Source organism: Osmerus mordax, chromosome 15 (assembly GCF_038355195.1).
Source record: "Osmerus mordax isolate fOsmMor3 chromosome 15, fOsmMor3.pri, whole genome shotgun sequence".
NCBI classification, from domain to species: Eukaryota; Metazoa; Chordata; class Actinopteri; order Osmeriformes; family Osmeridae; genus Osmerus; species Osmerus mordax.
Genome location: NC_090064.1, coordinates 8772078 through 8797026, shown reverse-complemented (window position 1 = coordinate 8797026; position 24949 = coordinate 8772078). Strand labels below are relative to the sequence as shown.

At 50.6% G+C, this 24949-nt stretch overlaps 1 protein-coding gene across 2 annotated transcripts; it reads right to left on the bottom strand.

Annotated features, from left to right (window-relative positions):
- Positions 1–2081: 2081 nt before the first annotated feature.
- On the bottom strand, positions 2082–24614 carry zcchc2 (zinc finger, CCHC domain containing 2). Of its 2 annotated transcripts, none has more exons than XM_067252287.1 (14): positions 23724–24614; positions 20660–20774; positions 20406–20485; positions 16430–16501; positions 16042–16142; positions 14118–14209; positions 11761–11826; positions 9222–9282; positions 8831–8960; positions 5975–6027; positions 5264–5343; positions 4900–5022; positions 3071–4573; positions 2082–2228 (listed from the first exon to the last, which is right to left on the bottom strand). In XM_067252287.1, the coding sequence occupies exons 1-14, from the start codon at positions 24489–24491 to the stop codon at positions 2167–2169; spliced, it is 3306 nt and encodes a 1101-aa protein (XP_067108388.1). In that variant the 5' UTR covers positions 24492–24614; the 3' UTR covers positions 2082–2166. The 2 variants fall into 2 exon arrangements, with proteins under 2 accessions (XP_067108388.1, XP_067108389.1); XM_067252288.1 differs by having other exon boundaries at positions 20660–20771.
- Positions 24615–24949: the final 335 nt, after the last annotated feature.

Below are 24949 nucleotides of genomic sequence, written 5' to 3'. Positions count from 1 at the left end.
GAAGGGTACCACTTGAACCCTTCCATATACAGTACAGCATTTTAACCCATTTAAAAGTTCAACAATTACGACTGGTAGGCGCGTTATGTACAACCCCAAGTTCTCACTGGTGCTTCATTCACCAATCACACATGGTCCACGTCTTCTCCCTGCGCTGCCTGCAGAGGCCGTCCAAACTGACAGATGACATCTGAACAGCGAGTCGGAACAGATCTGTTTTTGTTCAAAATCAAGCAAAAAAAACGTTTGTGTGTTTTCGGCGATGGGGGGGGGGGGGGCAAAGTGGGGTCTTCATGTGTTTAAAGACAAACGGCATCAAAGAAAACGTTGACTATTCATGACATCTGAGAAAGAAAGAAATAAAGTTGTTTTCTAGAAGTGTGTGTTTGCAACATGTCGCCTCCTACGTCACCAGAATTCTAAACAGGTGAAACTGATTCTAAATGTCCTTGTTCGGTCTAGGGATACCCACATCTGTGAAGGCTACCTACCCAATCCTGACCTCCGCCTGACTCAGAAATATCTTTACGAGTTCAATTGTCATTTCATTTATGTATACATTTCAACGTTAAAAAGAGAATGTTCTGGGGGTGTGTGGATGGGTGTGTGTGCATAGATATTTCACTACATTTACCGATGCACAAAAACATATGCAATACAGTCAGACATATCTATGAATGTAGATATCCAACTTATGCACTGAAGTTATATCAGTCAAGACATATTGACTAAGAGGGCAGAAAACAAACTACAAGTTTAGGTAAGGCCTCATATGCCACTCCAGTCCGGTAGAAGTAGCCTGGGTATAAACTGAATTATTACACAACAACAACCCTAATCCTGACCACTCTGGCTGTACCAAACATTTTTGAAAGAAAGTTTCAAATACTTAAGGTGTGTTTGATTACTCTTGGATGACAAGACAAAACAGTGTCAAAGGCATACTGAATCAATGGAACGATTTCTTCCAAATTGGATAACATTTTTTTTCAAAGTCTGTCTCCCTCTAGTGTTCAAAGTTCTGCATAGCAGCTCTGCATTGAAATGGCAAGACAGGCCTGGATCGACAATACACGTTAAAAGATGGGTTTCTTCTCGTGGGCAATTTTGTGAGCCAGACAGCCGGGGATGCTTGAAAGGCCCCTGCATCAGCAGGGTTAGTAGTGTGTTTTAGTGTCGTCACCTGTCCCCACTGCTCTGCAACCTAGCTCGTTTTAGGGACTTTTTCAGTGCACTTTAGACGTCAGAGGTCCTGGTAGCTATAGTGCATGTTGTCAAAAAACAAAGGAAAAAAAACAACTTAAAAGATCGAACAAACCAGCAGCATTTGAACATTGACAGACATGATGCTTGCTATGCCTTTCACATTATATCAAGTGGCAAACACTCATCAAGAAACTTCTTTTTTGTTGTTGATACCGCCAGTTCTTGACAACAAGAAATTAAAACCATGTTTTACATTCAAAAACAGCAAAATAAAACAGCGGAACAAATCCAGCTTTTTTTTTTTTTTTTTTTTTCACCATTTCCGTTTTTTGTTCTGTATTTTAAATTGTTCGTAGCTGCTGTTCGGTTTAAACAATAAAAACAATTCTAGCCGACAGAATGATCGTAAGTAGGCATAAATATACCGTAGTATAAAACGAACTAAGAATAGAAAAGTCCTACGTCTGAGATCAAAGTTGGCTCTCCGTAGAATCTGAGGACAACAGAAATCTTCCCCTACTCAGCCGCGGTTAACGAGCGGTGGTGTTCCTAGTAACGTCACAAATAAGTTAGTAAACACAAGCGTGCTCTCCGCTGCCAGTCTTCAGTGCAAAAATACTACAAGCCACAGAGAAAGAAGAGAGCGGTCGGGTCGGGGTGTGGGTTAAAGGTCATCTCTATGGAAACAGGAGCGCCACAATAAGCGCTCTCCTGGTTGTCAGTTGGAAGTTCACCTCAGGCACAAGAACTCTGGCTGTCTGGTGGATGCTCGCCCCTCTCCTCAGCTCCCATCAGGAGGTCAGCAAACCAGAACCAAGACAGAGACTGGGAGGAGATCCTTATAACCCCCCCCTACCCCCCCGCAGCCCCCCAGGGAGCATAAGCTCTTCAGCAGACTGCTCACTGACAATGAGCAGGAAACATTAAGTGGCGTCAACCAGGAAAAGGTGGTTTTCATCGTCAGTCTGCGTTGTCGAGCGCTTCGGAGGCGTGAGAGGTTGGATACTTCAGCCGGAACCCCCCTGAGAAACGGACAGAGAGAGAGAGGGAGGCAGAGACAGATAGAGAGAGATGGAGAATGGTAAAGGGGGGAAAAAGAACAGAAAGGCGTCAGTGGAGCATGTTCAGACAACAAGAACCTTGTGATTAGATAAAACAACAAACGGAGGGATAGAGAAACGGAGAAAGGAAAAGAACACGTGACCAAAATGGAGAGAAGGATGGAACTGAGGAAGTGGGGGGGGGGGGGGGGGGGGTGACAGAATGAGGAACGAGGACGAGGAGAAATGATAAAAACTCAAAAGATAGGGGGATCCACGGAGATAGCTGACAGAAGTCCCAACCTGAACCTAGCTCCTCTCCTCTGTCCTGTCTGCACTGTGTTTTAACTGCTGCTGAGCTTGCCCTGCCGAGAGAGTGGAGAGGGAGGGGAGCCCCCCCGGGCAGGGCAGGGAGACAGGAGGCGCACACACACACACACACTCACCCACACACACCCATACCAGCATACAGCCCTTCAGTGTAATGTCAAGGACTGGAGCTGCCCCCCCCACCCCAAAAAAAATAGTCTGGTCTGGTTTGAGAGGGGTGGAGGAAGTCGCTCGTCTCGTTCTAAGGGCGGCGAGGGAGCGAGAAAGAAAGAGAGCGCGCGTGCGGGCAGGTGGAGGAGAGCGTGGGGCCCGTGGGGGGGGGGGGTCCCGACGAGGAGCCGTGACCCTTGACCTCTACTTGGAGAGCCGCAGCAGGGGCCTGGCTAGCGGGAGGGGCCGTCCGTAGAAGGCGTGGACTGCCCCCCCTCCTCCTCCTCCCCGGTCGCCCCCCTTCCCCCTGAAGCCGACCCCGCCAGCGCTGGAGGTAGCATTACCTTGCTGGGAGGAGTCTATGGAGGGCTGCTTGCAGTCCTGGGCGTAGTGCCCACTGACCCCACAGTTGTAGCAGGACACGTTGCCGTTCTTCTTATTGACGCCGGCCCCGCCCAGCCCCCCCCCCGCCCCGGCCACCAGGCCCAGGGCGGAGGGGTACACGTGCTGGTAGAACCGCTGGCTGAACGGCGGCATCTGCTGCAGGCCGTAGCCGGTGGCCTGGCCGCCCAGCACGTGGTCCGAGTGGGCGTGCGTGTGCAGCAGGGCGCCGCCGGGGGGGTAGGGCGGGGGCGGGGCGCTGGGCGGGGGGAAGAAGGGGAGCTGGGCGCCTCCGTTGGTCTGGGCGGGCGTGGTGAGGTAGCTGTTGCTGCACAGCGACGTCAGCTGGAAGAGGGGCGGCACGCCGAACATCTGCCGGGGCGCCATCTGGGGCGGGAAGAAGAAGGAGGCGTGGCCGGTGGCGTTGCCCGCGGCGCCGCCGCAGTTGCCCCGGCAGCCGCAGCTCCCGCAGCCCATCGGCTGCTGCGGCTGGGGAGGAGTGGCCTGCGCTTGCAGGACCGGTTGCTGCTGGGAGACGACGGCGCTGTGGGCGCTGCCGCCGCCGCCGGCGCTCCCGCAGGTGGTGCTGTTGATGTAGGAGGTGGAGTCGCTCTGCGCCGTGCTGTGGGTCAGGGCCGGGCTGGGGCTGGGGGCCGGCCCGGGGGTGTGGGTGGGGATGGAAGGGGGGACCGCTGACTGCAACGTCTGTAGCTGTCCAGGAGAGGGCGCCAGTCCCACCCCCGCCGCTCCCAGGGAGGGGAGGGCAGAGGCGGGGATGTGGGGGAGGGTGTAGGGGGAAGGCAGGCCGGAGGGCAGGGCCAGGCCTGGGTGTTTGGCGTGGCCTGGGTCCACCAGGGGGACTGAGGAGGAGGGAAGGGCTGGGCTAAGAGGGCCGGGGTCCGGGCTGGGGTAGGCAGGCTGGAGAGGTGAGCCATAGGCCTGGCCAGGAGCGATCACACTGATCGCCCCCACGGGAGGCTGGTGGGCCACGGCTGACATCCCCTCCGAGCTGGTCTGGGGGGCCGCCGTCTTAGCCCTCTGGACCAGGGCCTGCAGGCCAGGGCTGCCGGGCCCGTGCAAGCCCAGGGAGGGTGCACCGAACGCGGGGAGCACGGCCGGCGACACTCTCTTCTCTGGGTCTCCTGGAAGTGGCATCGCGGAAGGCACCAGGGCCACGGGCATCAGAGACCCACCTGAGGCCTTGGCATCTGGGGGAGGGGGCACAGGGTGTGGCGCCTCGGGGTGCACGGCCCCGTTGGGCAGCATGTAGGGCATGGGGTGCATGAAGGAGAGAGGGGGGAACTGGGGGCTGGGGTCCCGAGCGAGGGCTTCAAGGCCGGGCTTGGTGCAGCCGGAGGACAGGGGGTGCGTGGAGGCCCCGGACCCGACGATCACCTCCTGCTGGTGGGGGAAGAAGGAGCCGTCTGGGCCTCCTTTACTGGAGTCATCCGAGTGGCTGTCCGTGTCTGAGGGAGAGAGGGAGAGAGAGGGTTGAGGTCGACAGGGCTGGGATTTCACGTTCAAGTCTGTGGTGTGTTTTGTGTGAGCGTGTGTTTCAGCGTGTAAACACCGACGCGAAAGCTACCCATGTGGCATTGTCCCCATACTGCACCGTGTTCTTTATGTCAAAGTGGATGTTGGAAAGCTACTTCCACCGGGAGACAGGTCAGCGTCAAAACTATTTCGACGACTTCCGATGGTGTGTGCGACGGCAGTAACCGTGGGGACGGAGCAGGGGTGTCGGGGCGGGATGCGCGAGCGTGCGTGGGCGTGTTGGTGGTCTCCACGCTACCTTTGTTCTTCTCGTCCTCGCTGTCCAGACTCTCTCGTCCGTCACGCAGGGGGCTGGAGGGAGAGCTGTAGCTCTCGGACGACATCGACCCGTACGGATCCTGTCCTGACCCCACACCTCCGTCTACACACACACACACACACACAATGTTACCTCGCTGAAAATGTGAACCCAGTAGCCATCTTTATAGTTCAGGAAGTCACAAGCTACAGTTATGAACAGCCCCAAACCTAATCCAGACTGCCCTCTAGTGCTTCAAACAGCTCACTACAGGATCAATGACCAAAGACTCCATTTGCTTCGAGTCTCTCGAGCAAACCTTTGGCGGACGTGCACGCGCGTCCGCGACCGTGTTCCGACCCACCTCGGCTCTCTCGCCCTCGTCGTGGCAACGGCAACGCTATGCCCCCGTTGGTCAGATAGGCAGCTCTCCCTTCCGTCTCCCTGAAAGACGAGACACACACACACACATCCAGTTGCCACGGAACGCTAATCGTACATCGAGGCGTAACACTGTGCCGTTGGGGTTAGCATACGAGGGGCGATGCAAAGACAAAACTAGGCCGACTCCAGACTGCTGGCACTGTTAGCATAGCAAGGTGCCCTCTGTGACCTGAGAGTGGGGGAAGGCTGAAAGCAGTCACTCTGTGTTAGCCTCACATAGCCATTTCCTGTCAGGGCCCAGTTGGTTGGAGGGCAGTGTGCTGCCAAGCAAAACAGCCTGTCTGTGTATACACGCCACACAGAATCAGTCCTCTGGGGGGACTGGACTGTACATGACGATGTACGTGTGTGTGTGTGTGTGTGTGTGTGTGTGTGTGTGAAAAAGAGACTGAGAAAAGTGTGTAACGTCGGAGGAAGGGACTCTCCCATGCATTTATATACTATTTCCCTACTTCCAGGAAGTATATTTGGGTGCCTGGCAACAGTTGGTCGTTATGCTAGTTTTCTTGGAGCCTGCTCCTCCCAGAGAGCATCTGCTCTAGATTACACGGCGTCCCCGCAGGCTGGGAGCGACCACTGGTGATGCGTGCTAAGTAGCTTTGCCACCTCATCACTTCTCATCAAGGCTTACCTGTCGGGTGCCTGTGGGCGGGGCCTGTTCTTGCAGTTCCTCCTCTCGCCATCCTGACGACAGGGGGGGGAAAACACGGACGTGATTAGGACCCAGGGGTGAGTCACGACACTGTGCTACCTAGCCATGTCTCACACGGGGAAATGGGTGCATCTGTTTGTCCGGACACCTGTAGGGGACTAGGTGTCATGACACCCATGCGCTCGTTTGTCCATTCTGAACTCCAGCTACTGGAGTATATGACTGTTTTATTGACTTCTGGGGAAGGATGTAAGGTGTGTGTATGTCTGTGTGTTCACAGGAAGGAATCACCCCCACTGAAAAACTGTGGTGATTCCAGAGTGTTCTGGAGTGTAACAACCGGTAACAAAGATGCACTCCCTTTGTCGGAACGTGTACTAGGACTCCTATTGGAATGCCATTCAGGGTTTACACAAGTGTGTTTGGTTTTGACCATACAGGTATAAATGCAGTCACATGACCGGGCCGAGCCAGGTCCGGACTCTGAGTCGGGAGACAGAGGTCAAAGTTGGCACAGCGTTACCCGATAGCAGCTGAATTCACACAGTATTACATCTGCTAAGCTTATCAGGTCCGTTTCACCTTGGACCCACATTCCACAGGCGCTCACACACACAGACGCGCTCGCAGGAGCCGTGGAGGTGTGCGCTCAGCACGTCCGCTCTAATCTTAATGCTGTGCTCAAATCAATTACGCCCTCAGGTGGGGACGGACACTGGTCAAACGTACGGCTCTAAATCCTCCGATACGCATTAAGCTGCCTTCCCACACGGATCCTGTTTATCCTCGAAGGCGGCACACACGTCCCTGCTGAGCTTCAATCAGCATGGGGGGCGGGGGGGGTCATCAAGTGACACAATACATGACACAATACACACACGCTCAATATACCGTATATATGTTTCATTCCTCACTCGCTGCTGTGAGAGAGAGTGTGTGTGTGTGTGGCTTCTTGATAAAGAGAGGTGTTAGGGTTAGTCCCACCGCCCGTCCAATGCTGTGACTGAGTGGGATTTTAAAAGAATGGGCTTTGTCAGCAGAGCGGGCACACACACACACACACACACACACCTGACGTCACTAAAGCCAGAGAGAGAGGGAGGAGGCAGTCCCACGTGGCTGAGTGTGAGACAGACAGACACTCCAGTAACCTAGTACATCCAGTGTCCTGGGTACCGTTTGTTTCATCTACAACAGGCGTGCCCAGGATTATCCAGCGCTTACTCACTCATGAAAGATTAGAAATTCACATCCTGGGGGGCACCCCCGTAGCTCCCTGGGTAATAGTGCCTTCCGTTAAGGCTAATGCCTAACACAGGGCAGGGCTCGACAATAACGATGGCCTGATGGCCCGGGGGGCCAGTAAAAAGTAACGTCGGGACAGTTAAACTAGCAACTCACTGGCCCGATCGGGCCACTGCAAATTATTGATTGAAAAAAAAAAATTGCATTGTAAAAGTTAACATCCTTCATATGTTTTGCTAAATGCACAAATAACTTGTCGCACAGTTGGCAAATCAAGAGTTGAGTAGTGAGTGACGAGTGGTTGTCAAATTGTAATTCTCTAATCTCGATACATTTTTAACAACTGGCGCGAGACAATAAAGTGACGATGGCAGCAAAGTAGAGCTACGAGCTCAAACGGAAGCATTTTTATTTATGGAACAAAGATGCACTGTGTCGTCTGTCGTATGTTCCCGTCTAAAGCAGACAAAAGTGGATATTTTTACAGAGGCACCGACAATTTTCGAAAACAATCCCTGACCAGCCATGCTAGCAGACAGCACCTGGTTTGCGTGACAGCTAAGCGGATGGTTGACAATCCATCTTCCAGGCCGTTGACCATGCTGGTCAGGAATTTAAATGTAGATGCCCATCGTGTTATTGCACGACTTATAACAACGGCATATCACGTAATTAAGACGGGCCAGCCGTTCACCTTGTTCCCCCAGGCTATTGAACTGCAGCAGAAGAATGGCGCTTACTTTGGTTGTTCACAATGTGTGCTTCATGTTTTGGCTACTCGCGATGTTTTTTGGCTATCTTGTTGTTATGATCAGTGACCTATGCACTTTGTAAAGCTCTCTCTTGGAAGTCGCTTTGGATAAAAGCGTCTGCTAAATGAAAATGAATAAATGTAAGAATGGTGTCGACTTGGGTACTCAGTATCGTCCTGATGAAATGCTATGGAAGCTTTTATATATTAGCATTGAGAGACCAGAGGTTTCAGTTTCAGCCTGACAGAGTTGTGCAGAGATGGCCGTCAGCAGGGAAGAGAGCACGTCATGTTTGAGGTTAAAAGTCAATTGTTTTGCTGACTATTACCTTTTTATTTTTTATCACTAGAAATGTGATTTCATTGTTGTTCTTTTTATATCCAGGATGTGTTTAATAAATGGTTAAACACGTTAACAGAATAACACAACTTAGAAGTCTTTTGTTTTGTTGTAACAATGATAAATTACAACTTTTGGAGGGGGGGCCAGTAAAAATTGTCTTGGGGCCAGTAAGTTCCAAACCCACTGGCACGGTGGGGCCAGTGTTTTTTTTTTTTATGTTGAGCCCTGCAGGGGCACTCTCTCTCCCTGCTTTTCTGTCCTTAAACTGTCCTAGCGATCAAATAAAGCTGAAAACCCCCCGACAGGAATTCACATCCTGACAAAGTTGCAGCCAGTGGCCTGAGGTGGGTGATACAGAGGATAAGAGCGTCTGCTAAAAAAATGACTATATGTAAATAAGTAAGGTGTGTGTGTCAGTGTGTGTGTGATAGGGAGGGTAAGTGAAGTGTGTGTGTGTGATGCGGAGTCGTAAGGAGTCTAGGGGGGTCTATCTGACCTGCTCCGGGCCCAGGTCACCGTGCTCCTGAGACGCCTTCAGAGAGCAGCTCCGCCTCCTCCACTCCGGTTGGCCGTTCAGCTCCGCCCCGTGGCCCGCCCTCCGGCTCTCCCCCTGGGGACCTTTGGCACTGGAGACACGGTTGCGGTGGGGGAGAATTAGCTGGGTGAACGCAGCGTACCAGACAGTAATGGGGTGTGTTGAGGACAGAACCAGCTGAGCAGGTGGGAGCTGCCATATTGGTGCTCTTCCCAGTTCACTACCACAGATCCCAGGAGTGTATAATGTAAAGTGTAGAGTATGTTGTAATGCTGAGTGTATAGTTCATAGGGTGTAGTGCAGAGTGTATCGAGTATGTGCTGCATAGTGTACAGGGCTCAGAGGAACTCACCCTAGACTGGGGCTTTTACTCCCAAGTTTCTTCCTTTGTCCTTGTAAATATGGCTCAAAGTCTGAGGACAAGAAAGACAACATCCATTGAATTCGCCCTCTTCCTCCTCTGAATAAATTCAACATTAACATGCAACCATTCAGTTTGGTGGCCTAATATTAACGTAATTGGTTTAGGATAAGCTCTGACACAGTCCCATCCCCACATACTGTCTACAGGTCTATAATGCAGTACTATGTCGGTTTTGGTGGCGCCCTCCTGAAACTAGGTCACCAGAGAGTTGTGTGGCTGTGTAGCTGCTAGCTGCCCTTGAGAAAGCGAGTGTGACCGTCTGAAGGTTACAGCTCTCTCTCCATCCTCCGCGGGCTCCTGACCTCCTCCACTACTCGGCTCTGGTGCCAACTGGCTGACACACATGGCTGCCGTGGCCCATGGGAGGCTTCTCATGCTACATGCAGAAGTGTTTAGCACTGCGACTGGCAGTTTCATGATTACATTTACATTTAGTCATTTAGCAGACGCTCTTATCCAGAGCGACTTACAGTAAGTACAGGCAAGTAGGGTGAAGTGCCTTGCCCATGGACACAACGTCATTTGGCAAGGACGGGAATCGAACCAACAACCTTCTGATTGATAGCCTGACTCCCTAACCGCTCAGCCATCTGACCCCATCTAGATTAGATGCATTTTCCCAAAATAAAAGACTATCTACTTACTATAAAAAATCAAAACAGTTAAAGTACATTGAAAATAATGAGAACGAGCTACATTTACGGTAGCAGCGGCCCACAGAGCTATTGTCTTGGTGTACAGTACGGTGACAGCATAATGACAGGGGCTGGCATTAGCACGGCTAAAGCTAGCATTAGCAACGGCTAGGCCTGTGATTAGCTCTGGGCCCACAGCGTGGACAAATATAGCCCTGCAATGTCAGGGTGGGAAGGAAAGAAAGAAAAGGGGACACTGAACGAGAGAAAGAGAGTTCAGGCTTTCCAAACCTCCTCCCAAAATAAACAAGGGGACAAGGCCAGGGCCCCGTTCGTCGTAAGGGTTGAAGCTAAGTTAATCAATTGTCCCTTTAGCCCGTTAACATTAGCGAGATGAGTGAGAACAGCAAATATCGGTTTGTCAACGGCTGATCCGCATCCAAATCATGTGGTTAATTTCAATCAGGCTAAACTTATCAGGGAAATTGCACGTGCACGTCCTACTTCAAAAGGCAGGAAAGGTCGATCACCAAAACCGTGATTTTGTAACGGTATGATGGCGGAAAAGACGAAAGAGAGAGCGGTGATAGGCTATTCTCGCCATCCGAGCAAACTATTATTATGAGTCTCTAAGAAGACAATAAGCATATTATCATGGCTAAGTCAAACACCGCCACCGCTGCCAGAGCAAGACAAGCAGCTTGGCAAAAAAATTGCCGAAAAGCTAAATGCGAAAGTTTTGGGGAAATGTATAGGCTCATCTTAAGTGCCCCATTACCCCAATCAATCAGATCACATTTCTTTAAATGTGCCTGCTGGTGTAGGCTTAATGGAAATTAATAATCGAATGAGATCTTGCTAGCGAAAATCTCAACTCTTTCAGAATAAGTAGGCTAGATAAAAACAAGGCCAAAGAGTATCTAATTGATACGAATTCATAAGACAATTATGAGGATATATGTAGGCTACTGCGCTTATATCATGTACTATATATGTGTATGCATGTGTTAATCCCTCTTAGATTTCATTGATTGGGACATGGCCAGGGAATATGATGAATTGATTCATCAGCTGGTTAAGCGCCAAGTACACTTTTCTTACAGTGCATCGCCTATATCGCCTATACTTTATAAAAATGTAGCTAGCCTATATTATTAGGTTAGTGCTAATTGATATGTTACTATGGTGATTTATCGAAAGTTGCTTCCACGAACCAAAAAGAGGGGCGTTTTAAAAAAAAATCTTAGCCTGAAAATTACGACGAATACCCCCCTGGAGTGCTAGCTAGCCAGAGACATAGCCACAGCTCGTTAGCGATTCAGCCACTAGTAGTAGGACTTCCTTTTTCCCTATGAGCTGAGCCAGGGAAAGAATCCCACGTATTTCTTCCACTACTCTGGTGGAGGCGAGAATATAAAATAGATAAGATCAGAAAAGTTGCTAGATTGGCATTGATTGGGGTGACTGTATTGTAAAGCCATAAAGACTGTGACGCCCAATTTCTGTCGACATGTTTATGTTACTTAACTTGAATGATCAATAAAAACATTAAACACAAGAATGGGTCCCTGCGTCCACACACAGGTGAACTGGCAGGGAATGAATGAGCTCCAAAAGCTACAACAGGCTTAAAAAAAATAAAAATAATGCTGCTTTGGATCGAAAAGTCAGCTAAATGAATCAAATGCACTGTAAATGTAACTCCTTACTGAATTGCTACTCCTTACTGATTCGAGAACTGGGGACTAGGTGACTGGACTTGGGGGTATGGTTTTGTAGAGTGCAGGTTTCTTTGGGGCGAGTGTGCGTGTTTGTTGGGGGAACATACACACCTTCCTCTTGGCTGGAGACTTCTGAGCAGTCCTCTTTGTAGGCCTTCCCCAAAACAATATGACTACCTGGAGAAATGAAGACGAGGTACAATGACGAGGGTAGCGAGCTGTGCAAGACAACAGGCTTCCTGCAGAGAAACAAAACAGACCGTCCCCTCGCCCACACCCCCCTAATTAAGCTAACTTGACAGTTAGGCTCATTTACTCTGGTTTCAAGTCTCTTGGTGTCTTTATCGTTCGGATTCTCGTAATTACAGTGTTTGGTCTCTCTCCCTCTCTGGAGTCAACTGTCACTCAATCACCATCTGCCTCCTGGGGTGGGTATACATCCCCCTCCTCTCTCTCTCTCTCTGTCTCTCTGTCTCTCTCTCTCTCTCTCTCTCAGGTAAGCTGGAGTCAGGTGTGTGCGACTCCCAGCTGGTTTCAATGAGACACCTGAGGTGCGAACTCTGGGCAGGTGGAGGGTTTAATCAGTCCAAACAGACATGGCTGAGCAGGCACACCTTCCAGAGTCTCTTTCTGGAACCTAACCCCAGAGCCTGGGGACACGCAGCACACTAACCTGGGTGTTAATGGGAGCTAATGAGAGCACTACTACTAATACTACTACTACTATGTCCTACTGTGTGTGTGTGTGTGGGGGGGGGGGGATCCCTTTTGACCATACCTACCCACTCTCTTTATATCTCCTCTCTCTCGTTCTCCTTTTTCACAGATCATCCCTTTCTACACCTGCTATGGTAGTTTGCTTGGCCTTGCCAGCCTCTCAGTTCACGAGCTGGTGTCCTGAGGGCCCAGGCATGACTAGGCCTGGCTCAATCGCATCCCATACAAGCTGCGCAGACTGGCCCTGCGCCGCCAACACATCAACACCCCTTCCCTTCTCCTTCACAGTCTCTCCCTCTCTCGTTCACTCCCTCTCTTCCCCGTTTGACTCTTCTATAGTTCCCTCCCTCCATTCCACTCACACTCTCCCCCCTCCTCCTCGTCCCTTTCTCCATTCATCGCTCCCTCCCTCCCTCGCTCCATTCACCAGCAACTTTCACTCGGCCTCCCTGCCCTCTCCCTACCTTCTATTTGCTGCCCCCTCCCTCTCGCCCCCCCCTCCTCTTCAGCCCTCCACCACCTCCGTCCTGCAGGAGGTTCTCCAGGGACACGCTGACCCCCTGCTCTTTCCTCTCTAATAAAATCTTTGACAGTCACTCGGGCGTTTTGTGACGGCAGATCAAATCTACTCTCCACTCCCAAAGCTCTGCCCGTTTGAAATGGAAGGAAATTTCATTTTGCTCCCGGAACATTTGCTTCTAATCCACTTTAACAGGCGCCGTAAAAGAGTCGGCAGCTCAGGGGCTGATCCAAGATACACAAGAGGTATATTAACTGAGATAATGGAGTAAGGAAGTGTGTGTGTGTGTGGGGGGGGGAGGGGGGCTTGGTAACACAGTTTCTCTAACTCGGTCTAAATTCAATGTGACAGGTACCTTGCTAGAATAGACTGACTGTCTGCAGAATCACATTCATAACCCCCGTAGTGTCCTCTGATTCAAACCAGCTTTCCCTTCACTGAGCCTGTGGAGGTGAGGACCTAGGCTGGGCTAGCGTTGCACTACAAACAACTGGATCAGGATCAGCGCTGTAGAAACTCCTACAGGTGACCTTGGTTATTTATGTTAAGATGTTAAGATCTTGTTGTTCTACGCACAGGTGAACTGCATATCTCTATACCGAGAGAATACTACATCAGGTCTTTGCCCCTAAACCTCACCTAGACTCGACTATTGACCTGGAGAGATAGGCTGTGAATGAGCTGCATACCTCTGTACAGGTCAACATAGTCTAGTCAGATTCCCATATATGGTCATCCTGATGGGAGGTGTTGAGGCCTGGCCTGGCCCCGCCCCTCTTCTCCCTTAGCTCCACCCCTCTCTGCTGGACTTCGCCACAGCGGCCCTGTTGTTGGGTCTGCCAGGGCATCAAGCTCACCCAACTATCAAACCCCACCAGGGGCTTGGCAGGATGTATGTGCGCATATACACATACCGTTTATATTTGTGCGCGACACACACACACACACTAACTGCTTCTTCATGGGAAGAGGTAGCGTACATACACCCACACACACCCACACACACACACACACTCAGCCCAGAGGGGGGCTAGGCCTCCAGACCAACCTCTATCACTCTGTTGATTTAGGATGATTTACTGGTCTAGCGAGGGGCTGCTCTCCCTAAACACAGGCATGGGGAGCCTGGGGGGCCTTCATCAATCTGCCCGTGGGGTGGGGGGGCTGTATCTGGGTTTGGGCAACACACACACACACGTACACAAAACACACGTCAACACACCGTACTTACATTTGCTGCAGAGGAGGTTGGAGTCTAAGCGGAAGAAGCTGCAGACCTTCCTGGTCTGTCTGAAAGACTGTGGAGCCGACAGAAGCTTCTCTCTGTGAGAGAGAGAGAGGGGAGAGAGAGAGAGAGAGCGAGAGAGAGAAGGGTAGACAGATCAGTTACTTAACCATACAAATATGTCTTTGATCCTAAAGAACCCAAACGCTCTTCAATACTACTCGGAGTGAAGGCGTAAAAAGAAAAGAAAAAAGGACGCACAAAACCCCCCCGGAGCCGTTCGACACATTCAGTGTGAATCAGATTCCACTCCTGCTCGTCCAGTGACGCGGGTGAGAGCTGACCTACATAGCGATGAGGACCGGAGTCGTCCCTCCCACTCAAACAAAGTCTGTTTCTTTCAGATCCAATTCATAGCTCGTTGCCACGCGACTTGTAAAAGGCCAATATTTGATCTGCTCCAGCCCCCGATAGAGATAAACACGGCTGCTGCAGCAACACAGCGCAGGCGGACTGAAATGTCACGTGGAAAATTGAGTTGTTTGGGCCTGCTTTCAAGTGAATAGGCTGGGAGGGTTCAATAGAGCTTCATTTGCAATCGCTGCGCAGGCTGAATCACACATCAGTAACCCAGACATCAAACAGCACTTAGAGCGGATACACTGAGCGGAGCTGGGTTTCAAGTCATTATAGGGGGGGTATGGATAGGGCCTCAGCCAATGATCTGCAGACGATCAAACGACCACACTTAATTAAGATGCATGGTTGTGTTCAGGCTAAGCTAGCCCTTTATAGGTGACCAGCTCTAGACCAGATGAGGAGACACTGTCAAACAAAATGTCCTGGCAACCGTTACCTGTCCTGTCATTGGTCAAAATGAGACAGTAAGGCAGGGGGTGGGGCCACATGCACTGATTGGCTCTGGAAGAGCCAGGGGACAAGACTTTTGGTAAGGAAAACTAACTAACGAACCAACCTGTCAGTGTGTCTCCAGTAGCCCACGTGCTTGTGGAGCTGCACCACACAGGGAGTGGGACTGTTCTCTAGCAACTTGACACTGTTCTGCCTGCCGTGACCCTGAACGCACCTGTCCAAAGACAGCTCTGTGAATCTGTATCCAATCAGAAAGAATCTGCCCTGGCCGTCCACCTCAGTTGTATCTCCAGTTGGAAGCTTGTCTCTGGGTTCTCTTCCTGGGGCTCTGTAGCTCCACTGTGTGTCAAGTGAACCCGCAGCTCTCCCCGCCTCCCTACAGGTGGTGTAAGACACCACGGAGTCTTGCACGAGAGCAGTTTCCTTTTTCGCTGGCCGACACTTTCGCTTTCCAGAAAAACGAAACCGACGGGAATCGAGCAGAGGGGTGGGGGTGAGGGGGCCCCGTTGCTCTCGACAACCGGGGACCACGCCTAGCGGTTGCCATGCTAACTGAGATACAGTGCGAGTCACGTGTGTTCTAAATATATTTTGGCATCCCCTCACGGATGACCGATAAAACCAGTAAGAACGGGTTCCTGATGGTGCGACGCTGTACATAAAAGCAATGCACGTTTATGAGTTCCTGGTGTGTGTGTGTGACTCAGTTTTAGAGCTCGCTTCTAATCAGTCACACACCAGATAGGCAGGCAGATTGGGCAGCTCTCCATGGGGAACGGAGATCAACACGAAAAAAGTTCAAGCAAAAAAAGAAAAAGAAAATTCACTTCATACTTGAGGAATGTGTAACATTGCTGCCAGGTTGATGCAGCACAGGCACCAGCTGGTGTGAGGGAGGCTGCAGTGAGAGGAGTCGACCAGGTGACCGCCTCCCTCCCTTCTGTCACCCAAGAGGATGGAATAGCTAGTGTGACCCTGGGGTGGGTGTGAAGGTGCAGACATGGCCAGGCACAGGGCTGGGCTGAGCGAGGGCAGCCGGGGGGGGGGGGGAACCCACCTGAGCGTGCGCTCCACCTCCCTGGTCTCGTGCACGTCTGCATGGCTGAGCAGACACAAGAGGCTCTTCTCAAACCACTCTGCACTCTGCTCCTTCGGCAGCTGGGAGGAGGAGGAGGGCGATGAGAGGTAGGATGAAGGTGAGGAGGAGGAGGAGGGAGGGGAGGTTAGTACACGCTCCACATACTGTACACACAGGAGAATAGGGCTGAGACCCATTTTTCAACCCAATTCAGTTCCCCTCATTTCATTTCATCCCAGAGGAAATTACAAGACCTTACAGACAGACAAACAGTTAAACCAGGTATGCGTGACGCCCGTGCTCTCATTACTGCCACGACTCAAACGACCCAGTCTGAGGACTATTAACGCGGTTGCCGTGACAATACCTTCAGCAGGAAGTTCTCCAGCTCCAGGTGTGTCTTGGTCACCTTGCTGGAAGAGGAGTTGGACCACGTCACCTGGGAGACGAGAGAAGACTGAGTTCAGCACTCCACGGAGCAGTACCACAGTTAGTCTTCAGACAACGGCTTGGATACAATAACATGGCCTTAGTTCTTAGACATCTTAGATCCAGGATTTCAGATGAAGAGGGCCGCACGTCAACCAACCAGGCAGCACACACACACACACACACACACACACACACACACACACACACACACACACACACACACACACACACACACACACACACACACACACACACACACACACACACACACACACACACACACACACACACACACACACACACACACACACACACACACACACACACACACACACACACACACACACACACACACGCTCTAATACCTTGCCTTTGTGCTCTAAGTGTTGACTTAAAACTACAAAGCGAACTCAGTCTGCATGTCAAAACAAAGATTTGAGTTTTAGTTGCACAGAAAAAGGAGCATTAAGGCAACAAGACTGTAAGTAAACAATGTCACCAGCCCATAGCGTCAAGGCGCTGGGAGATCCTGACTGTGCTCTGCTGCAGAGGCTGTATTTGCTTGGTTTTGATGCAAATCTCTACAAATGTTCGTGTTTGTGTGGGGAAATGTGCTTTCCCAACATTAGGACTTGACCTGACGCTGTTTTTGTTTTGGCTACGAGGGCCACATCTCAATACTCCGTCCTCACTTCCTGGACCCGCTCTCTTGGCCTCCTTATTGGAGTACGGGAGAGAGAAATCTTTCCTGATTTAAGCGGGCCAGTTGACTGAGACCGTGTTGGTTTTTGCGTCGACTGCCTAGCAGGTAGCTGCAGCTTGCTACTAGCAGAGGAGAGTTTACTGTCCTCGGTGGACAGATGGAGAGGGGGAATGACTCAACGGTAGTCTGGCACGCCTCACCGTTTTATAGACCATCTCTCTCTCTCTCCACTCCTCCTACTAGTCTTTCTCGCCCCCCTCTCCTCGCACTCCCTTCCCACAGACGTGGCCTTGCAAAGAATCATGTCCCTTAAGAGTTGACGTCCTGAGTTCCCCCGAGAAGTATGGAATTTGACAGACAAAAAAAGGCTTTCATTCTGTATTCTACACAAACACCTCCTCCTCGATGTCATTGTATCAAATCCTGAGAACCCTATAGCTCACACGCCATGTGTGTGTCTGTGTGTGTGTGTCTGTGTGTGTCCTGGCCTCCTTTGCTACGACAACAAGGCCGCTGGGACTGCTGGTGCTAGCTCACACCCTGGGCCACGGAGGAGAGTGAGAAAAGAGGATGAGAGCGCTAAGAGGGAAGGAAAAAACTGAGGGGGGGGGGGGGGGGTGAACAGAAAGAAAATACGGAAGAGAGAAAGACAGATGTAGGGAGGGACTCGGAGGGGAGAAAAAAAGGGTGTGTAGAGCATACTCCATGGACACAGGAAGTGACACACAGGATGTTGATTGTGCAGGAGCAGCGAGAAATACAGGGGATGATTTTCAACCAGGCCTTCGACGCCATTTACACTGCAAGAGGAATGTGCCTGATCGGGGTCATCCCCTGTCAGTCCATAAGGCCCATCCCTCTACTCTGCAGTATCCTAGCCACAATAACACTCTCATTCAAAATGCATTCAATCTGTCTGGGGCCTTGTCCCCCACCCCCCCTCCCCCAGTTCTCTCTCTCTGCTGGGCAGGAAAGAGAAACTCCCGCGTTTGGAACCAGGCCAGGACTTCATCCCACTCCACACACTAGAGGTGGTGGTGGAGAGGGGAAGGTGGGGTGTGTGTTGGTTGTTAGGTTGAGGTGGGGTGGGGGTGGGTTAGGAGGGGACTTCCCCTGGAGCCCCTCTAAGGGGGTTGGGGCGAAAGGATTTGAGGGGGGAAGAAACAAGCGCCCCTTTCATGGCCTGAATGATTAAATCGTGTCATTAGGGAAAAGGCTGTACAGGGGGTAGAGAGAGATAGAGAGAGAGGGAGAGAGAGAGGGAGAGCTGCAGAAGGCTTGAGGGGAAAAAGACATCCGCACACACACAAAGTTCTGCTCTAGCTGTGAAGCCCAGAGAAACCACAGTGCCTATTGGAAACAGAGAGAGGATCTGATTAATTTTGAGCTGCCCAGGCCAGCCTGTAGTACCGCTGTGTGTGTGTGTGCAGATTAGTCGACATGACACACTCCGTGTGTCACCGCTGAACGTATGTATGACCTTTCCCCAGCTTCTCGCACGATTAGCTGAACGGCTAACAGATATTCTCATCGCTTTCGACGACTACACTACCCTCATCCCAAGCACCTCAACTTCACCTCTCACCCCTCACTGTTCCTCTCTACAACCCTTCTCTCCTCTCACCACTACCCTCTTTTGTCTTTCATCGCTTCATTTCTCTAACTGCTCCTATCGAACCAAACCAACCGTGTGAATTATAAGTGCGTCTAACTCCACGGCATTCCACAGCAAACAAACTCGTCTGTTTATACCACACATACTTTTGTGGAACATTTGATCGGACGATTAGTCTCACATCATTGGTTCTCCTCCCCAGCTGTTTTCCTCGTCGACACAGTCAAGGTCATGTGACCGCCATTGACAAGGGGATAGGCCAATGACTCATCACTTCCTGTCCCACTGTGACAAGTCAGCACAGGCTTCTTGTCCGTCTCAGTGGAGAGGAAATACTGTGCTTCTATCTTCTTAAAACAGTCCTTTCTAGAAACACCACAGGGGTTCATAGTGATAAGGTAAGTAGCTTCAGCAGCATTATATTTTCAGCTGAAAAGGTTTCGAACGCGACGCGAATAAAAACACAGGATAAGATTTCCTAAAGCAGACCCCTTTCCTTTAGCCCCTGCTCCATAATCTCTCATTTGATTGGATTTGTTAAATTATACTTCTCTGCACAGCTTGTGCAAATCCTCTTATGTCATATCAGCGATTTCACCGAAGAACGGAGGCTGCCTTGTTCCACACCAGAGTCGAGGTTAACAAAAGGGCAAAGATACAAAATAGAGGTCATTCTGAATGAACCGTGTGCGTATGTGTAAACGCCTGGCACAGGGCCTGGGATCACATTACACAGAGGGAGTTCCCCCCAGCAGCCTCTCCTGTCGCTGCTTCCTCAGGTCTCCTCCCCCCTCCCTGGTGGTCATGGCTGACCCGCCTGGCTGGCTCTCCTGATGCCTGCACATGACACTGCAGCCACCTCCTCTCTCCGCCTCTCCACTCCCTGCTGCCCACCTCGGTCACATCTCCTCTCTCTTTCCCTCCCTCAGTACTACCCGAGGGGGCGACCCAGGGGAGGTGACATCATTGATAAACAACCATTCCTCTCTTTCTCTCTCTCTTGTCACTCCCTCCCTCATCCAGCAGTCCTCTCTCTCTCCCAGTGTCAGCTGCCAGCAGCCCGACACACACACTCCCGGATGTTTAACCCCACAGGTCAAGCTGCTTTTTATATATCCCCCACAGAGGGTGAGAGAGAGAGAGAGAAAAGGAAAGAGAATGAGAGGGAGAGAGAGGAGAGAGGGGAAACAGAGAGGAGACGGAGCAAAGGAGAGATGAAGGGAAGGACGGAGGGGGCGGTTGAAAGGCAGATATGTAATAATCAGAGGCGTGTATCAGAATGTAGAGTTCATATTTTTCTGTCCTCTTTCTGCGCTGCCTTCCTTCTCATGCCCCTCCGGCTTCCTGGAACAGTGACCTCCAGTCCGTTGTGTTAGCGGCCCATGATCCCCTGCCCCTCGCTGCTAAAAGACCGTGGCGAGGCCAGGGGAAAAGGCTCAAGCTAGGCCACCAGAGACCGTCCTAGCCACGTGAGCAGTCGACTCTCAGGGTGAACAGGCTTAACTGGGCTCTGTTGGTTGATCCGGCTACCCTAGTTCAAATCCCAGATACGCTTTGGGCCCTTTTGAGTTACAGTTGGGTTAGCAAACACACCTCAAAATTGTATTCCCTGTCGATTTTGCAGGAGTTCTTCCCGGAGATTCCCTTCAGGACGATCCTCTCGATGTGCACTGCTGGAAGAGACACAAACAAGATCCTGTCAACACATTAAAAGATCCTCCATGTGACATACACCGTGTTGGTTGGTTGCGCGAAACAATGAGTGTTCACACATCGTAGCTTCGGAAGCAGTCCGTTTTCAGTGAGTTCAGTCGTGTGAAACGTGCGTGCGTGCGCCCAGGTCTTACTCTCTCTCTGAGTCCTCCTGCTGGGGGGGTTCTGGCCGGAGTGACGAGGCTCCCCCGGGCTCCCCTCCACCACCCCTGGGGGCAGGTACTCCGGTTTATGGGTCACCTGGAGCTGCTGGAGCACAGAGATCCACACAGTCATTTATCACCCACGTTGGCACAACAGGGGCTTAGCTTTATAAATAAGATCATGCGTGTCGTCACTGCCTATCGCGCTGCATGTGTCCCAAGAGATACTACCTCCAGGACAATAAATCCTGGCTTATCTTATCTTAATTATTCTTCAAACAGGCAATCGACCTCTCGCATAGCCTGCAATCACGTTTCGTTTTGGTCAAAACAAGACTGCAGACACAAGGCGACTCCTTAAGAGGAAGGACAGGCCGACAGGGGAGGAGGAGTCAAGGACATGCTTTTCAGCACCCCAGCTGGGAGCCCACAAGGACCCGAGCTCTCCTCCACCCTTCCCATGTTCCACGGGAGATTACCAATGGAAGCCTCAAACAATGGACATCTGTCCACTGTATTCGCCCAGGCTCATCAGTGGAGAGACCAGCTCTGGGGAGTAGCAGTTGGTCCTTCATTGTGGAAAAAAGTTGAACATGGTGGGAGAGACCCTCCTTTCTCTGTGTTTCTCTGTCTCTGTCTCTCTCTCTCTCTCTGGCCCACACGATCCCTGCCAGACAGTTTCCAGCACAGTGGAGCAGGCCAGAGCTGACTAACACAGTCTGACAGTTATCCCTGGATGAAGGTCACAGACAGCAATACACACATGTGAGCATACACACACACACTTTTTTCCCTCCCAGTAGTGATGGTTAGGACTGATTCTGGATCTATGGAAACCTAATCTGCACCAGTGGGTCACTTAAAGCTGGAGGCCACTTTTCGAAGAAAGTAATGGACCAAAACAACCGAGAGGGTCAGCTGTCGAGGGCCAGCTCATATTTCTGTTGCCAGCGCGCCACTTAGCCTAGCACCCGTGTGGGCTACGCCAAATACAACAGGCCCGTAGGCCTGGTAGTCACCACATCCACTACAGGCTTTCATCCATCCATCCCTCCTTCACTCTCGCTCTCCCTGTTCCCTCGCTTTGAGGATCTGATGAAGACCAGACCAGCCCACTGGCCTATATATGGACCTAGTGATTTCATTTGGTGCTAAGTAGGCATCTGCTACAGCAACACTGTGACTCACGACCATGAAGTCATCACAGGGGTATTTCTGGAACGAGTGGACTTCATACTGTCAATGCAGGCAGTACCGTGCGTGCGCACGGTAAAAGTATCCACAGGAACACTCACACACGTCTTCACTTCAGTGGCTGAGCTCCTGAACTAGGTAGAAGCCTCTGTTTGTTGTTACAACACCCAAAAATCTGGATGTTTCCCCTCAGCGACAGCTAGCCCAGGCTGAAGATATTCCCTCAAGAGCCCAACGTGGAAATGTTGCCGCTAGATTCGACAAGAACATTAGAGCACTTCTACCACTGAGGAGAGATAGTGTTGGTACTGAATTTTGCTGTATGACTTTGATCCAAGCTACACATGCTAACCCACTGATTTACTGGTTCTGCTCCTCACACGCCGGCTTCCACATACCTCTTCCAGACACAGGCCATAAAAATGGGGTTGAGGGTATATGGGAGTTTGGTGCTGCCGTGGTGTTAGTCATTAGAATCAGAAATAGACAGTGGAGAAAAGCAACACAGCCCATGTGACACTAAGGTAATGCTATACCGACTATGCTACTCTATGCTCAGTCTGTGCTATTGATTGCCAACCACTACACCTACTATTTGTGTGTCCATTAGGCTATCCTGTGTTCATTATCTCCCAGCTCTCTCTGACAATGTAACAGTCAACCGATGGAATTCCGAAGAGAGGAGATATTGCGAATAGGAATGTTGGTGAAAGGAATATATTTCCCACTTGTGTAAATATTCCTTTGGCTGTCCCCACCCTCCCTCTCTCTCTCTCTCTCTCTCTCCTTCCAAACACATGGTACAGTTCCCATGCCTGCCCTTCTTCTGAATAGCACCTCATTTCCTTTCTCCTTGGGTTCTACAGAGGAGTCTGGAGAGTGGAGGTACTGTACTCTCCAGCTCCAGCCAACAGTGTTGTGGCAACTGAAACTCCACCAAGATTGCAAACAACGTTTAATGTGAAATGCAGGACAGGTGCATTCTACTCTGACTCAGCCCCTCCTCCCTGGTCATTAAAAATCAAAATGTAATTGCAGTATGATGATTCAACGGATCGTTAGGTCATATAAAATGTAGGCTAGAACCTTGAAAGTTAGTCTTGCATTAAATCGAAATGGGTTTCGAAATGCCCTTACGTTTGTAATGAGGCTGCTTAGCCCTGTTTATGTACAATTCCAATCTGGTAGGGTTTCTCCAATCTTCATGGAGCGCACCTGATTCTTATACAATCCTAATTAATGTAATTTACAACAGGTGTGAAAACCTACAGCTCTCCATAAACTGGAGTTGACAGCCGAGCTTGAGCCAACATCGTGCTGAGTTAACGGAACCTCATCAAGTTAGCCATCTGCAGAGGGAATGTTGATACTCTAAGTCATATTTAGTTGCTTAGATTACACAAGTAGTACTCGGATTGATATCTCAATATTATGTCTGACTGGGCCACGCCCATACTCCTTTAATTGTCGATAATTACACGCTTGCACGAGATTGCTGGAGTGTGGGGGCAGGAGGGCGAGACTGGTGTCTACACTCCTTAGGAGGTTTTCCCTTAATATCCAACTAACCAAAACACAAGCACTAAGGTAGCTGCCTTTGAGATAAATAACTGACAATTTGTGAAGCCAGTTACATCCCGGGATTCCCCATAGCGTTGTCGAGCATAGCTATGTCGGGTTTAGCAAGCTAACGCGCAAGGCCCTATACTATAGCTACTACCTAGCTAGCTCAGCTTGGCCGGCTAACGTTAGCGGATAGCTAACTTCAACTGGGCCCTTTTTCAAGCTAGCAAAACTTAAATTTAGACTTGACAACGTAATTGAAGCTAGTGTTCACCAGTAGCTATATAACCACCATTACCTGTGCATTTATTCTGTGCTGATTTTGCTTCCTGTCTTCTGCCATTGCATGTTCAATTTTGTCAAGCTGCATCCTTATCGTTTCCCTCTGGTGAAAAGGGAAAGCTGGGTGCAGTGAGGCCATTGTAAAAAGCAGCGCCAACTGCTCCAGTGGCCCAGCCGCTGCGTCCATCCTATTTTGTTCCGATCTCCCGTATATGTCCCCGTCCGCGCACGGTGGGTGAACCAAGTTATGATGTGGGTTCCTGAAGGAAGAGTAGCCATAGTTTTTGTAGAACGAAGCGGGATCCACATGGCTCAGTATCCGAAAGAGTATCCCTGCACATTCTCTACTGTCAGACCCGAGCAGAGACAGACAGACGAGCAGTTTGGACCGAACAACTGGGTCAATAGCGTCAGACAAAATCCCCAAATCGTTAGGGGTATTTGCCCTGTTTTCAAAGTCCCGTAGAACGTGATAATCTTTTCGTGCAAGATCCTCTAAACAGGATCCTAAAAAGCGGAGCTCCAACGGCTGACACATATGCAGCAGTCCGCACATAAACTCAACCCTCTTTGCAGAATTCAGGTGCAGACCAAACCATTCGAATACGGTCTCTTTATCCAATTGAGATGGGTGTATTCCCTGTCGGGGCGAATCCTCGAATCTATCGGGGACCGAGGGAGAGACCGATCTGGGAATATGGAGTTCGGGTTGTTCCAGCTCGTCTTCGGCAGTATCGTCTCCACCTTCGCCCGCCGTTCTCATCGGAAGCTTCATTTTCAGCATTATCAGCTCGGCAGGAAAGGCTTCCAGGCGTAAATTACGGATTGTTGTACATTGTTTAATATTTTAAACCGGTTGTAATCTGAATCGACGTCGCCTAATCAATCTTAGTGTTTTATAATAATCACAGTGACAATCGGCGACCGGCTGTAGTAGCTAGCTATTTTTCTCGTTCACTGTGTAGACAGGACTCTGGTGGAGTCCGTGAGGTTGCCAGGTTTACCCGCGTGATCCCCCTTGTAAAGTGTCTGTAACCCCCAAACGAAGCAGTGTTTTACAAATGTCTCTAGTTACATGGCTAATTTATGTATGCATTAAAAGCCCGTTGCTCGCATGATTTAATTCGCACTGGTGCATTCCCAATTTCATTCTCAAGTGGAATGACTGAACCAGATGTCAGTGTTGACAAAGTTCTAGCCACTTCAGAGCCACTTTACCATAACGTCATAACCACCTGTGTG